Source organism: Anas platyrhynchos, chromosome 3 (assembly GCF_047663525.1).
Source record: "Anas platyrhynchos isolate ZD024472 breed Pekin duck chromosome 3, IASCAAS_PekinDuck_T2T, whole genome shotgun sequence".
Taxonomy (NCBI): Eukaryota; Metazoa; Chordata; class Aves; order Anseriformes; family Anatidae; genus Anas; species Anas platyrhynchos.
The window spans coordinates 24,827,653-24,844,601 of NC_092589.1; the positions used below are offsets into that span (position 1 = coordinate 24,827,653).

The 16,949-nt window shown below is 38.5% G+C and overlaps 1 protein-coding gene across 4 annotated transcripts in view; it reads right to left on the reverse strand.

The window, feature by feature from the left end:
- The window catches only part of TP53BP2 (tumor protein p53 binding protein 2), a 46,667-nt gene that overhangs the window by 17,913 nt on the left and 11,805 nt on the right, over nucleotides 1-16,949 (reverse strand). For 3 of the 4 annotated variants that reach the window (XM_038176428.2, XM_038176427.2, XM_072035540.1), the window contains exons 2-5: nucleotides 9,272-9,419; nucleotides 4,755-4,868; nucleotides 2,766-2,845; nucleotides 1,730-1,831 (exon numbers count right to left, since the gene is read on the reverse strand). In XM_038176428.2, the coding sequence (XP_038032356.1) occupies nucleotides 1,730-1,831; nucleotides 2,766-2,845; nucleotides 4,755-4,868; nucleotides 9,272-9,419 (444 nt within the window). Of the gene's footprint in view, nucleotides 1-1,729; nucleotides 1,832-2,765; nucleotides 2,846-4,754; nucleotides 4,869-9,271; nucleotides 9,420-16,247; nucleotides 16,267-16,949 lie in introns of those variants that run through there. The other variant, XM_038176429.2, reaches the window with a different exon arrangement.

Consider the following 16,949-nt stretch of genomic DNA (forward strand, 5'->3'; position numbering starts at 1 on the left):
AGTGTACGAGTAGGGTAGTGCACTATTAGTCTCCATATATATAGAAGTCTATAGTTCAGAGCTAAAAGAAACCACTAGATCACCTGTAGATGATCCTGTAAGTACTAGCTGTATTTTAAGTTACTGGCTGCTAGGTATGACTGTCAGTTCTGGAGATTATAGGTTATTCCAATTGTAGGAGAACTACTAAGACTTTCCCAAGCATCCAGCCAAAGACCAACAGCCACAACTTTCAGCGGCTACTAACATTAGAACATTTCCTCCAAAAGAAAATATAAAAACTAATTTGTGGGGGGAAAAAAAAAAGAAAACAAAACACATACCAGTCATATTTAGAAACATGGATTCTTGTGCATTTTGAATAAAAAAGAAAGAAAAGCATGCTTGCTTTCCAGAGAAAACCAGGCAGCACCTGCAGTATCTGCACTTTATACAGTATACGCTATATTTTCCAATACAGGAAAGAGTCAAAAAAATATATTACAGCCCACGTCTAAAAAGAAAGTGTCTTTTTCCTTCTGAATCTATTTTTAATACTGCATCTGATTTCAGAAGGCAGGAAAGTGGCAATGGAAAGCCTCCCTTTAGAACAAAAGAATGAAAAATTAATGAAGAATTCTCCAGTGGGACAACCACAAGGCCACTCCGCTTGCTACCAACCACAGGCAACAGACACCTACCTGATGGGTGGGCATCCATACCCAAGCTCTTAACTATTTTTATTTTTTTTTAATGTCTTGTATGACTTCCTTTACACCAAGCGTATAAAACATTTGTATTTCTGGTTCTATATATACAGTGACTACAATTTCAGAGTTATTACAGAGACCTCAGAGCTATCTTACAAAGATTATCTTACTTTCAGAGCTATCTTACAAAGACCACGTGCTATTACCATCACCTGAGTGAATCAGCCAAGAGAGACAGGGCTTCCAAGACAGGAAGAAGAGTGAGACAGGAGCCCCAGCAGCCTTCTTTGCCACCAAAGCACATTCTGAAGGGCCAGGGAACTCATCTACCCAGACAGTTAAACGTTCCTTAGGATGGGCTTGCGTGTAAAGATTCTCTGCCAACAGCAGCACTGACAGTGGTATTTTCAAGAGTAGTGTGCAGCAAAAATGCTAAAGCCAAATACAAAATCCATGCTACCATTCTGCAGATATGTTCAAAATATTTTTTTCTCTAAACAATTCAGGAGCAACCCGTGTGCCATCATTAGCTTTTCTGTTATTGTTCAGCAAGCATTTTATAAATCACTGTCCTAGTTACTTCTATCACATGCACGCCGTCTTTTCCAGACAGTTGCCCCAGGAAACCAGGCACACTGAACTCTATCAGTAAAAAGCGAGATATCATTACAGGACAGCATTATACCCAGAAACAAAAGCATTGTTCAGTGATCAAGCTGGTGAATGGCTGGTCACCACACTGAACAAACAGGGCTGGCAGAGGCGCCAGGATGAATGGCAATATTAATGCTATACGCTCCATCATTTTAGTAAGCTATAGGGTCACTTCGATCACTGGTATTATTTTAATCTTTTACTACAGGATATTTGTATAGATTGACTTTCAAATTTAAAAAGTGGGAGCCAAAGAAATGGAGACACCTGTTTAAAAGAGGTGGGAAAAAAAAAAAAACAACACACAAATCTCTAACCTTCCCTCTACCTCATACAACTCCTACTGCCTTTGTTCTTGGCTGTAAACAATCTTATTCCAAACTCACCTTGTTAGCCAGCATTTGCTGTTGAGCCTCAATTTGTTGCTGCTGACGTGATGCCATTTCCTGAAGTTCAGCCAGTGTCATATCCATCCTTGGAGCGCTGATCTGTCAATGAAAATCCAGAGCATTCTAGAATCTCAAATTGGGCTAGCATGCAATTCAATGGAGCTACTGCAGAAAACTATGTTTAAAGTCTTTAAAAATAGTAACAAACTAGTATTTGATAGAATAATTAGAAAGAAATGACATATTATAATTTTAAAGAAATAACTTTTAAGCCTTAAAAGATGTGTGCCTCAATCTAGCAACAAACGTAAGCTAACATTCTTGAAAAAATAGTATTTCCAGCAAAAAAACAGCAGCATTTTAAAGTGGCGTTTCAGAGCCATTTATAATTAAGCTCAGCATGACTCATCTTTGACTGACTGAGCCCAGAATGATCAGCCCATGGCAGGATGGATTGGTGGTTACAGGTACACCATTGCATTTCAAAGCACTTCTACTTAAGTTGAAGAAACTGGAAAATTTAAATTGGGGATGGGGGACGTGGGGAAATCAAAGGTAGTACTATTACATTAGTCATCTGTTCATGTCTTTTCTTAATCTAGATTCTATCACATAGCCATAATTGTATCTTCTAGAGCAAGAATAAATGACAGACACTAAGACACTAACTGGTTTCAACTTGAAACCTTGAACTATGTCAGGCCATTTCTCTGACACCAAACTGAATGTGGACAGGATCAGTGAATTGAAGAAGAGAATTGTGAATGGGAGTAGAGGAGGGAAAGTGGTGCTGAATTTGCTGCTCTAAGATCATTCATACAGACACATATCTGGCAGCTAACAGATCTCAGAGAGATCTGTTAAGATCTCTTAAGAACTGAAAACAAGGGCGATAGCTGTTAGAGGCTTCATGTCTATTTTAGAGCAGTCATTAGAAATCGTCTCTTAGTTTCCAGGGTAGGGTTTGCACAAGTATCTTAAAGGAAGGGAAGCCTCTGTTTTTGCTGTGCTGTCCATTACATCAAGCACTTACTCCATTCTCCATTCTTCGATCACCAGGCACTTTCACACCATTTCTTTTTAGGGATGGATCTTGAGACCTCTGCCCAGTCCCTAGATAGAAATACAGGGTAACATAAACAGTAAGACATTTTGGGATTTTTCTTATCCTTTTAAACATAGCATTCAAATATAAAAAAAAAAAAAAAAAGGAGAAAAGGCTCAATAATTCTTTGTTTATAATCTGAACTATTCTTCCCATGTTCTTATCTCTAAGATAAGTTTAAATGATGACACAAGATATTTTATGAAGAGGCTGCTGTTCAATGTCGACATTTATTTTAAACCATAAAGCTGTTCAAAAACAGGCAAATGAGAACAGCTTAACCAAAGGTAGGCTATTTCAATATTTCTCCTGTGATCAACAGGCAGCTGGCCCCTCCTAAGTCTGCATTAGAAAAGCATTCTCACAAAACTGGGTTGCCTTCTGCAAATGACATTGCAAATGGCTAATTCAGAGAGATGCATTTGGACCAGTGTCTTAAAACCAAGCATCTAGATGTTCAGGTGTTGTGTTTTGTTGGTTTTTTTTAAACTGTCTCACAGAAAATATGAACAACAGTTACCAGTCACATAACATGAAATATGCACCATTTAATCTGTAGTTAATTATTTGCACATAGGGTAAAGTTTAATATCACAAAATGTTTTCATTGTGACAGTCATTCTGACAGGAGAGATGCTACTTAACTAGAATCCTACTTAAATGCTTCCATCAAATCACATACAAATCGTGCTTAGATGCCTAAAACCAAGCTCACTAATTTCCCTGTAGGACATACACGCACTACAGGATGAAGCCATCTTCTGTTAGCTTTTTGCCTAGCTGAGCAAATCCCTGCAAGACTAATAAGTACAGCAGATCTCCTAACTATTCATTTGGTCCTCCTCAAACATAGTGCTTAGCTATGTTATGGACAATAAAATGCTTATAATACTTATATTAAGAGTACTAAGCACATTGAGCTTGAAACAAAATAAAACCTGACAACTAAACTGTGCCATAGCATGTCTACTATATGGAAGTGGCATAGCTTTAACTTTTCATGAACTCATTCCATCGTCATTACACATTTCAAACAAAGATATGTTCAGCTATTTTAAAATATGCTGGGTACAATGCCACTTAACACAAATAAAATGTTTCCGAAACAAGGGAAGATTACTGAAGACTAAAAGGAAAAGTGGAGGAGGAAGAACCCAACAGATTGATTTAAAGGTAAATGTCTTAAGGATTTTTCTACTGAATAGATTAATATGGGATATATGGAAAACCTTGAAAAGCAAAATGTCTTATTTTTTATAGGATTCAAACTTAAGATTCACAATGCAGTGTTATTACGTTTGTAGAGAACTTGGAGACTAACCATTTTGTTTAATTATATTCCTGAAACTAATACAAATGTTTTGATTGTGGGAGAAACACCAAAGAACTCTACTTTCTGATAACTATGCTAAGTTTATCTCCCCTGTAAAATATTATCCAGGTGAAACACACTAAGCTCACATAATAAATGACATTACCAGAAAACAATGTAGTCACTAAATTAAACGGCAGAGATTTCCATTTTTTTAGGAGATTAATCACAGACCTCTAGATATTTAACTCTGGCTAATACATTTAAACACAGCATGCCTCTAATACATTTAAATACAGTATGCCTTTGGATGCTATAGTAATTCTGAGCTCTAGAAAAGCTACTAACTTCTCCATTCATATATAACATTGCCTAGACCAGGCAAGGGAGGATGAAGTCTTTACTAAAAATGACTAAGAACCCAAAGGAGAGCAAACAGTAAGAGCAGTTTTCTGTTACTAGCATTCCCTATTCATAAGAAAATAAAGGTCAGACCAGAAAGGGTTGCAACACCAACATAAAATATATTCATGGTGTTCCCTTAACCTTGAGGAATGAAATGAAATTTTACTTCAGCAAATGAACCAGCTGAGACCAACACATACCTGATTCCCAGCAAGGAGAGCGCTCATGTCGAAGAAAGAAACGAACCTCACTTCTCTGCATCCCAAAGCGCTGCAAAATATCCAGCATCCGTTCATTATCGGCTATAGGACGTTCTGAAAGATAAAAAGCCAGCTTACTATTGCATCCCTATGTAGCTAGGGCATGTAACAAAACAAAAATATCTGTCCATCATCATTCACTCCAGCACTGTTATTACTCAGGTTCAGTGTGGTCCTAACCCTTGCCCTCATCCAAGGCATTTCTAACTTTTCTTTGGCTCTGCACCACACCCTTGCTTCTGAAGGTGAACCAACACCTTTGAAAAGTAGATAAAGCCCTTTAGAAGTCTAAAGGAAGGAAAAGCTGAGGCACCATTGCAGCCCAAGGGAACACAAACAGGCAATTTAGAGCTATTGGCTCAAGTGCCTTAGTTTCGTATTTGCAAATCACTGTACCCACTCACCACCACAGGAGTAAAACTGGTGGACCTGTTGCCCTACTTTTGTGGTACCTCAAACTTACTGCTCCATCATTCCTCTTCAAGGGCTCTTCACCCCAATTCCTACAGGTGCCAATTTGCTTTGTGAGACAACACAGTGACTCAGGTAAGAACCAGCTATTCTTTTCAGACAGTTGAGATAAAGTTTCTTAAAGTTACATGCATGAGTTCCACTGAACTGCTTTTCTTGCTCTTGTTCCCAAGTTCAGGATTCAGTCCCACCTTAATTTTTAAGCTTTACTCTTTGCCTTTCAATATCACAGAAATCCAATGGGAGCCTAAGCCAATGGCCTTCATTTACTGACACTCCTTTTCTGTATCACTGTTCTTTCAATTTTTACACACTTCATAGCTGAGCATTCACAGGCAGGATACAATTAAATTACTTACTGTCCTTCAAATATTTACATAAAGGCAATTGCTTTTGTTCTTCTAAACATTTTAACATATGTTTTTATGCCTATTTTAAAAGTGATTGCAGCTATGCAGTTGACTAATATGTTATAGAGGTCAACTTTATGTAGTCAGGATATTGTCAGTATCTGAGAGGCTCGTGATCAGGTTAGATCCATTTGCATGGAGTACCACTTGAACAAGAGATATTGCTTCCATTCAGAGAAACAAGACAAAGACTGAAATTAAATACCACTAGTTCCATTTGTTCTGACAATGGTTTTTTGGATATTTCCTTTCATTACTTAGGCAAGGGAATAAGAAAAAGAAGAAATCAGAGTAGAGTTCATTCATATTCAGTAGAGAGCCTTTCAAAGCAACTACCTTAATAAAGAATAATCATTTCACGGACAAAATTGTTCATGTTAAGAATAAATATTTTCACTTTCCTAAGAAGAGGAGCTACTAACACGTTTGCAGCATGTGAAGAGCTTTTTCAACATAAAAGGGTTTCTTCAAATGAAATAAAAGTGCTGCAGCTGTGCTCAAGCAATCTAGGAAGGAAAATTTCTGGAGTCACTGTCAAAAGAGATTAGCTTTACAGAATAAGCAAGTAGGTCACTGTTACAGAAGAAGCAATCTCTTGGCAGTTACTTGTCTAGACAGCTAAAAAAGCTCTTCATCTGCTAAACCTTAATTCCCCCCTCTGAGAAGAAAAAAAAAAAAACTGTGACTGTCAGATTTCCATCTTAAAGAATATACAACAGGCTTATGAGATAGCTTTCTAGCAGCTAGGCAATACTTCAACTGAAACTCTATCATCAAGGGAGATGCCCTTTACCCAAGGATTCTGTCAATACCACTCAGTGACTTCAAAGGAAGGTCAATGAGATTTCCAAATACCAAACAAAACTACATTTGAAAAGTTCAGGAAGAAATTATCAGACCTCAGTTTTTATTCCCTGCCCCTTTGGAGGGGAAACAAAAAAAAAAGACAAAAGCCTTTACATACAGAGACATACTTTTGGCTGCTTTCTGTGGTCAAGGTAGTCATCTAACAGAATTCTGATGATAATAGAAAGATCAAGAAAGCTTGCTGATACTCATCAAATTTCAAGCAAAACTGGGAGGACAGGGAGAGCAGTAAACTTGCCCTCATTCAGCAAACTGAGTGCCTCAAGCTAACTTTCAGCAATGTTTCAAAGTATGTTTAATACGGTCTGACAACAGAAGCTAAAATTCCTCAGCATGCATCAGGAGGGAGGGACAAGCTACCTCAGAACAATGTTAGTAATTGAAGTCCAAGCACTCATTTTTCAGCATACATCTTCCGTTTCTACCTCGTAAGGATGGCTGGCATGTGCCATGTTTATTTTAAAATTAAGTTTAACTTGTTCAGTGTAATAGAAGCCACAATACCATCTTGGCAAAATGAGACAGTGAATTTCGCTGACACATAAAGCAAAATAAGGTAAAGTTGAGAGCATTTTTTTTTTTTTTTCAAAAAAATAAATCCAAAATATAAATTAAAATACAGTCTGCAAATGATTGCTGATGAACGTTATGCAGATGTTTAAGAAAGGACATTTTTTATTAGAAATACACATATGCTCCAGCCAGTAGTCAAGTCTTGATGGCATATGATTTGAAACTACTGCATTTGTTACCAAGTATAATCTGAAACTGGACGGTGTTGCATGCACACATACATGCACCGGTGTCCATATAAAGAAATATATAATTAGTCAATATGACAGGACCAGTGAAGGGAACAGGAGTAATTTGATTTCTAAAAGGAGTGCCAATATTTTTATTGTATAAACAAACAATACTTTATTGTTTGTTTTTTTTTTTGGTATTGTGACAATAAACTGCCAGTAACCAATAATAACCATATAACATAATGAGAATAGGCCTTGCAAAGAAAAGAAATTTTGCTTATCTCCGAAAAAAAAAATTCTACTTCACTTTGTTTCTGTATTCCATTTTATTTTCTTCTATCTCCTCAAGCACCAGAGAGGCTGACAACTTGATTGTGTAACTGTAAACAGGCTGTCCTTGACATATCCTTCACGGGCACCTCAAAAGCAGATCAAGAAGCCAGGTATGGGAAAAAAAGTGAGAAACTGCTCACACTTCAGTAGAAGTCCGACTTTGGTAAGGAGGTTTTGGGGGATACTTTGGTTTTGGAGGACATTTACTCCTTTCCATCACAACTTCTGCTCCATAATAGAGCATGGAGCTAAGACTAACCATACTTTCAGAGTATGAAACTACACATATATACATGTACACCTAAACCTTTATTTTACTTGTCTTCCGTTGTAGAATTTGATACTGCATTGATTTAGACAGACCTGGACAGAGATATACAGTAAAACCACCTTTCTAAAATCTCTCTTTCCACATTGGGTTGTGGTTTTATTTTACTATCATTTATACAGAAAAAATGTTTTCTTTTCTTTATGTCTTTTTAAGAAGGAAAAAAAATCTATTGTATTTTTTAAAACTTAGAAGTATCAAAAACATCACATCTGCACCAGAAATGACTAAAAATCAAGAGACCAGACTCGAGTATCTCATGCAAATATCCATCTCACCAAAGACTTCTTTAAAGAGGTAGAGGCCTGAGACAACAGCAGAGAGACAGGAACATTTGTCCTTATCGTCTAATTATTTTATAATTTTTTTAAAGCATCTCAAAATAACTGGATCAAATAACATAATTTTTCATGACTTAAAAATCCTGACAGTGATTCATCTTTTCTACACCTCTGTGCAGCTACCAGGATCTAATGAGTACCATGGAGACAAGAGGTAAGAGTCCCTTCCTATTTAAGCCAGACAAGTTAGCCCTACTTCAGCTTTTGAGTTGCTTGTTGACACGTTCTTCGGTCCCAACAAAGCACTACAAGTTATGGAGACCTGAATTTCCAAAACAAAAATCAGCAAGAACACAGAAAAAGAGTGAGGCAGGAGAGAGGGAAGAAAACCAACCACAAACATAAAATCCTCTTCCACCAGCTCAACGGACAAACTACTTTACTGACCTGTCCTCATCTCATCCCTCCTATCCGCTATATATCTTCTTCAGAAAGTATTTCATACTTCATATAACTGCAGCTGCTTCCAATAACACTCCTTCCCTCCCAGAATCAATTAATGTCATCGTGAACAACAAAGTCAATATCTGAAAAAGGAAGTTTTCCTTTGCCAAAGCAATTGAAAATGTCTATGGAATTTAGAAGACCGTCTATTCCATAGAACTAACAATATTCATCACTCCAAAAAGCCCACACAACCCACTTGGATTATACCACTGGGGAGAAGAATAAATAAAAAACAATTCCCCTACACCCTTCACAGACTCATTTGAGTTGGAGAAGAGCTAGCTGCCCATGTAAAAGAACATCCACATGCTTGGCTCTGCTTCTTTTATTTTCAATCATTTTTTGTATGTGCGTACCTTCCTGTAGATGTGTTATTATACACCAGTTTGATGAAGAGAGTAACAAAAATGTGAGGCAGACACTCTCTGGGACAGAACCATGTCTTTCAGGTCTCTGTACCCTACAACAGCAGCAGTGAATGCCCAGCAGGTGACAAAGCAGGAGTTTAACCTACCTGAGCCACACCACACTTCAGCCAGGTGGCACTCGCTTTCACCAGGCTCCTTGCACAGCTCCACCACATCTCGGCACGTTGTCTCTGGGGTGACTGGCACCTCTGTGAAGTGCTGTTCATTGTTGCTGAGGTATACTGTCAGAAACATCTGGAAAAGACAAAGACAACAGCATGCTTAATTTAGAACACAAAACCAGACTGCATATCAACGGCACAATTTTCATTAATTGCATTATTTTCAACATAATAGTACCATTCATCATGAACTACTGTGCATATTGAATTTCAAAACAAACCCAGATTTCTTTTTCAGGTACAAGCCAGTGAGATGTTAGAAGTAATCCTCTGCACACCTCAATTATGTTACTGAAGTATTGTGGGTTTTTTTTGTTTGTTTGTTTGTTTGTTTTTAACTGGACCTCCTGCTCCTTCTGTTAAGGTAATGTTATCATATTTCTTCTACCTTACCATACTTAAATACTACACATCCATTTGTCGCAACAGACACCTAGAGTTCAGAAATTTTCTTTATTGTGAAAAACAAGGGAAGTGACATCTGTGGAAGATGACTGGACCTTCCAAAAAGGAATTGGCATCAATTTGCACTTCCATAACACTTAGCATTAAAAAGTTTCTCAGAAACACAAGCTGACTTGCCCTGCTTAGGGACATGACTTAGTGGTAGACTTGACAGTGCGAGGTTCACGGTTGGACTTGATGATCTTAGAGGTCTTTTCCAACCAAAACAATTCTATGAACACAAAGTGTTCCCCCCAGGTGCCACTAAGAGGAAAGCAGTGCTATTTTACTTGGCTTTCTCTTCACTGCTGTAGATGGATCCTTTATCTTGGGTTGTTATTCTGTATAAACACACCACACAGATAGATGTTATTCTTGCTCATGTCTTTCCTGACACAACTAGAAGACACACATTTTAAGAATTAGTTTCCTTATTTGATCTTTGATAAAACATATTGATCACCAGTTACCTTGCTCTATGCTATTAATATTAAACATCCAAAGTTGAGCTGCTAGCTAAAAATGAACATCAATTTTCTTCTGAAATCTATTCGGAACATCAGGATCAAGTGCCTGCTCATCATGTAACTCCCAGCATCATAAAAATCAGCTAAATGTCTCCAGAAAGCAATTACTCCACTATAAATTTCAAGCAAAAGAAACCTTATCAAAAGGCTACACAATTCAGCCTTTTTCACACAGATGGAAAACCTGTCTATGCCAGAAAAAGGCACAAATATAACGTTAGAGAATCTTTGTGCCTCCTCATTTTTATAGAGGGTAGAAGGGGCCTACATCTTCATGAACAATGGTTCAAGCGTCAAAAAGAGTCTGATTCAAACAAGGCAAAAGAGATGCATAAAACGTTCTTCTAAGTTTAAAGAAGAGGTCATTGCTACAAGCAGTTATGCTGTGATTTTGTGGGAATACTCTGGAACAAGTCATTTTTGATGAAAAGTGGAATTTAGCCCATTGTCTTCACAGTTTTACAAAGCTCCCCTCAGTGACTCCACCAGCTTAGAAATGCAAGCAGCTCTCAAGTCTCCAAAGTAGCGGTCTTTCAAATGCCAAGACCCCCTCCACTCCTATGAGAGAAGCCACCTTTATTCTTTTGAAGAACTTCTATTAATACATTTCCACACTCAAATATGTGCTAATATACAGAACACAAACACTTCAGAAGAGCGTTTCAGGCCTTGGGACTGCACCAGATTCAGCATCAGCAGCATACACAGTTTCTGATCTCTGATTTTACACAGCTCCCCAAGACAATGCTTTCTGATAAATTCCTATATACCTTCTACAAACATTCACAAAAAGCAAAAAGCCTGCAGAAGGAGAGCTGAAAACTGCCCCTAATCCTTTGGAAACCCTCAACCATTTCCTTGTTGCGTTATAGCAAAAAGTAATAAGAACAACTCGGAGCTTGTAAGGGGAGGAATGAGTAGAGAGAATGTGGAAAAAAAATGCATAGGTAGCAAAATTGTTTTTTGTTTTGCTGACCAGGAAATCCTGAGGAGGGCAGGACGGCCGACGGAGTGGGACACGCTGATTTCAGCTGGACTGAGGGCTGCTGTTCAGTCAGAGGGGAGCATCCCGTGCACCCCACCTGCCCCCAGGACCACGGCTGCTCACCCACATGCCTCAGTTCAGAGGTTTGTTTGCTGCTACTCCCTCCTTGGTATGCTTTGTGTGGGCCAGAAACACACCACAGGCATGCTGGTAGGATCAGCTTACCACATGCCTATTATTACTCTGGGAAGACAGGCACAACTGTTGTGCTGTTTACCGTGCAGCATGCTGATGTACTGACCTAAATTAGGAGACAAAGCTTTCCAAATAGCACCTCCAATATTCTGCTTCGGTCCTTCTTCACTGAACACTTGTGTTTTTTTAGATTTAGGATTTCTCAAGGCTGACGGCAAGAGATGTCGTATGCAACCAGGTAAAAAAGCCATTTAATCACAGAAACTGGGGCAGAGAAGTATAAAATAAAAAATAGGCTCTCAAATAGCTTTAGAGCAGGATTACGTAGGAACGCAAAACACAAACGCTTCACATTTAACGCTGGATAATCATACTCACAACAACACTAAACGGCACAGGTGGCGTGTCAGCAGTAAGATATGTTGGTTTTAAAAGAAGAGCTTATAGATGAGAATTAAAAAATTATACCGAAGCATGGCATTACACAAAAAGCAGACCTAATTTGACCCTAGCAGGGCTGTTCGCTCTCCAGTGTGCCTGTTTATCTCCAGCCGTTAATCCCTAGGATTTGCCAGCACAGACAGCTACACAGGAAGGATCACGAGTTGTGATTTCCATCCACAATGCTCAAGATAATTACTAACACATTAGGCCACGAGTGCTCAAACCTGCTGTGTGGAGGCCATTTCTGAGACTTGGTGGTATCTGCATTAAATCTACCAGGTGTGTTCTTGGGATCGGGGGTGAGAGGGAAACACCGCTCTGGGCAAATTCCCTAAAAACATGCCCCAAATTCTGAAAAGTCTGGAGTAACTAAAAAGAACGCAAAATGGATGAGACTTTTGCAGTTATCTCCTTCCATTTCCCCGTAGCTCCAGGGACAACTCTGAGACCATTTGGAAGTCCACCAAGCAGTTGTGCCCCTCCTCTCTCACCCCAGTGGCAGTGACATCTATCTCCATGCCTCCTCTCCTCCACTATCCACATTTCCGTGAGGACTCCAGCCAGGGGTAGTTTGCATCAGACTGGCTACATCTGAGCCTAGGGAAAGGATTTAGTAACTCACCCTTCCCCTTGGAAGGGTTAAAATAAAGCATCCACTAACCACCCTACCAGCTAGTTTATATTCCTGTTTGATTGTTCTGCAGCAACAAAAGAGAAAAAATAAAAAGACAACTCTTGTGACACCTTGTTTGGAAGTTTGAATCCTGTACCTTACATCAAGCTAGAGTAAAGTGGTCATTTGTTGCTCCCTGAAACTGAAGATGTTAAAACAGTTGCAAATAAAAACCCAGGAATATGGAAAGAAAAAAATAATAAAAACAACATGCAAAAGGTAAAAATCAAACTCAGTTTCAAGGTAGGCATAAGTAAGGCACGTACTCAGCAGTGGTGAGGTCGTACCTGGCATGACAAGAGGCAATGGGGGCAGACTGGAACAGAAGGGTTTCCATCCAAACATCAGGAAACACTTATTGACTGTGCAGGTGACAGAGCACTGGCACAGGTCACACAGAGAGTTTTTGGAGTCTCTGTCCTTGGAGATCCTCAAAAGCTGCCTGGACATGGTCCTGGGCAACCTGCTTTTGGCAACGGTTGGACCAGATGACCTCCAGAGGTCCCTTCCAACCTCAGCCATTCTGCGGTTCTACAGAGCAGACTAAAGACACTAAAGACACACTAAAACAAGGGGAAGACAAACCTCATTCAGACCTTACACTTTATTTCAAAAACAGCATCGAGGCAAATGCTGAAATACCTGACAATTCCATATAGTCTTGGATTATGTTTTTTCATTCTTTCTAAGGACTGTGTTTTAGGAATGCCCAGAGAAGGCTGAGAACTTTTAATCAGGGACCTGACTTTAAATTCTAAACTAAGGGTTTAAATTCTAAACCAAGGATTCCTCCAGTATACTTCCTCCCCCCGAGATGTATTCACCGTTTCTAAGTACTGAAAGGCTTTACACCGTAGAAGCATCCCAGTACTGCAGCACACTTGCAAGGCACCAGGGATGTGTTGTACATCTAGCAAAGCAGTTCCTTTTAAAGTCACACCACAAATTTCAGCTGACTCGGCTACAGCTTCGAAAATAAAGTTTGCAGTTATGGAGCCACCAAATGAGGCAGTTCGATCGGGTGCACCAAGGGCAAACAAATGACCAAGGGCACATGAGCTAAAGCAAGAGATCATTTTTGCAAGGAATGACTGTGATGAATGACTTAGAAGCAACTGGATGGTTAAGCAGAGTACCAGACATAAAGGAAGACTAAGTCTCAAAAAAGCCTGACATTTAAGACACAAACCTAAGAAAATCCAAATTGTCGTGAATTACAACTTTAAGTCTTCTCAACATAAAATGTATTGTTTTGTTCCAACCTGTATTATTTATGCATCACCTCCAAATATAGCCACCAAGTCTGGACTGTAACACACCCGGGAACAGGAAGAGAACGTAGCAAAAAAAAGCAACCAAAATAAAGGAGGTCAGAAGAAGGTATCAATTAAAGCCAGTCACACCCCACCTTATAATCCTCCACCTCTCTCCTGCACGCCAGTTCCAAATAGCCTTACACTTGACAATCAGACACGTGTGCTGCAAGCTCATCAACAGGATCATTTCATACAATTGCACTGACATTAAATAAACCATAACACGTCTCAACAGCTGCTAATCAGTTTCCAACTTAAGTGAGATAGCTCTACAAAAGCAATAGTCTCTGAACACACTGCATTTTGGCTCCTACTTGGTGACATTAAAAACAAAGAACAGCTTCCAGAACTGTTTGGAATACAAGTCTGAGCAAACACATGCCTTAAAATTTATGCCTATCCAGCAAGATATCTTTTTTTTTTTTTTTTAAATCAATCTCTCCCTTAGGTAAGAAGGCCTCAATTACTGATTAAGATGGAGGAGACACAGAAATGCAACTTACTTTACTCTTGAGCTTTGAGAGTGTTTCTGAAAGGATCAGAGATATCTTACTCCTTAACTTTTTGTAAAACTGACATCATACATCTTAGCTATTAAAAGGCTGTGAAGTTGGACATTTTCCAATTAATATACAAACAATATTAAATTATGCTGCTTAAATTATTTAAGCAGTAATCTCAGAGTGCACATATTCAGTAGAAAACTCCATTATTTTGTATGACATGGTTTCAAATAACAAGGTCTTGGTGAATCCCTGAAATTACCTTTGTTTAAAGGATAAGCATACTATTTTCCCCCCAAAGATCTAATTCAGGTCATTAAATTTCAACAATGGACAACAATCTTCTAGAGCAAAACTCATTAACTTATAAAATATTACACACAAATAGACGGTCCATTAAAAATACCAACTTACCCCTGTTTTTCACTATTTCCTTAATTCCTAATCTACTGCAATCTTTTCCTGCATACCATGCAATATACAATATGAACAGTGGCATCTATTCATGTACTATTTTTCATCTTCAAAGCATTTTATAACCAGGAAGTCCTGACACAAGCAAGCAGTTTCCTACTTTACAGACTGGGAGACTGAGGCATACAAGGCAATGACAGAGAAAAAAACGTTATTTGCTTGCCAAACAAGCACACTGCCTCTGAAATCGTGATTCATTTTATTATCTTGCATTAGAGCTAATAAAATAATTTTTGTGCCACATTTCATATTCTCTGTGGTTTAGAGTGATCATTAATATTCTTGAATCACACAATACTCCTGTTGCTGGCTGGTTGTCTTAACTCGCATAACAAATTCTTAGATCTCACCTTTAAAGATGCATTAAAAGTCACTCTTAAGGTTGACAATGCAACGTTTTACAGCAATATTCTCTCTATTGTTATCTGAGTTATGCCTATTATATGAAGCCACAAATGGTTCAAGATAGACAATATATTTTCCTACAACATGGAGAGCATATACACCTGACGTGCTGTATAAACAAGCCTCCAAAAAAGAGCTCATTGCATGTCCTTCAACAACTTCACCGCAAAGTATGATTACAAAGCAGCAATGTATACCACTGAAAAGCCATTGTTTCAAATGCAAAGTAGCTTTTTGAACAGCATATGGGATGGAGAAGAATGACAACACAATTTACATTCTGAAAAAAAATATATTTTTAGAAGATAATTTTAGTTGGCTGAAAAATTAGCACCACAGTTTTTACAATGAATAGATTATCAGATTTTAAGTATAGATAACAAATGAGAAGTAACAGATTCCACCCACAGACCTGATACCTAAAGTTTTAACTACAAGTCAGTTTTTCCTAATATAAAATCCCTTCAAACAAAGAGTTTTACAAGGAAGCACCTTACCTAACGGGAACACTGACGCTGCACCTTCCTAGATTGCCATGAAGGAATCAGCTGCTAAAAGAGATATTTTTGCTGACTTGATGCAACTTTCTAAACAACAGAAGACAGGCTGCACAACTGCAGATTTTCATGTTCTGAAAAACAGCATTCAGAACTGGCATGCAGTTGCGGGGCCTCAGTTTGATTTTTAATGCAAAATATACCTTAATAAAGTAAATCAGTGAGCCTTTCACATGAAGTTCCTCATAACCTTAAACCAGTCCTTTAGTAGGCAACGTAGTCACTTATTGTACCAGAAGATTAAGTTAAGTGGAAGGTTATATAATAGACTTACTAGAAGACAGGCACACAGGACGATTGCTATCCCTCATTTTTTCGCATGCAGCTGTTCAATAAAGTTAGGTTCAATAGAAACGCAGAGTGAAGTTTAATATTTACCTATAGCCACACCCAAATACAGCGAGTCAGGTTCCTTCTGTCTCATCTGCAGCACACACTAGCCCGTTTATATTGTACTGGCTCTTAGCCATAAATGTGAGAAAGGAAGTTATGATGCAAGGTAGGTGGAGTACTGTAGGAAGCACCATAGAATTGTTCAAATTATTCCCAGTCTATATAAAGCATGGCCTTTTTCCCTCTCAATTGTATCGCAGGAGAAAACAGGACTCAGCCTTTACTCTCAAAGGCATGGTAGTTACTGCTTGTATACTTTAAAGATAAGTTTATTATGTATTTGTATTTTATCTTTGGTAAACTTGTCGGTTTTTCCAGGGTTTAAAACATAATGTAGACTTTCATGCACTTTTGTTCATGAAAAAGGGAGTAGGAAACAGCAAAGAGAAAGCTGCTTTTCTTTTCCCCCTTTCCTTTTTATTTAAAAATCCTTCAAATAGAGAAAACAGAAAGAAAGCCATCTGCTTTTGGTATACATTAGTACACTGGGCAAAAGCTACAGCACAAACATCAATCTCTGCCATATTACATCTCACTATCAGGCATGTTTCTGAATCATCATTAAGGGAATTTGAAGATCTGCATGGAAAACAGGCTGAGTTCTGGCCAAGCACTGTTACCATCTGAAGTTACTGGATGTGGGTTTGGGACCCACCTACTTCATGGGCTGCAACTCCAAAGACTAAA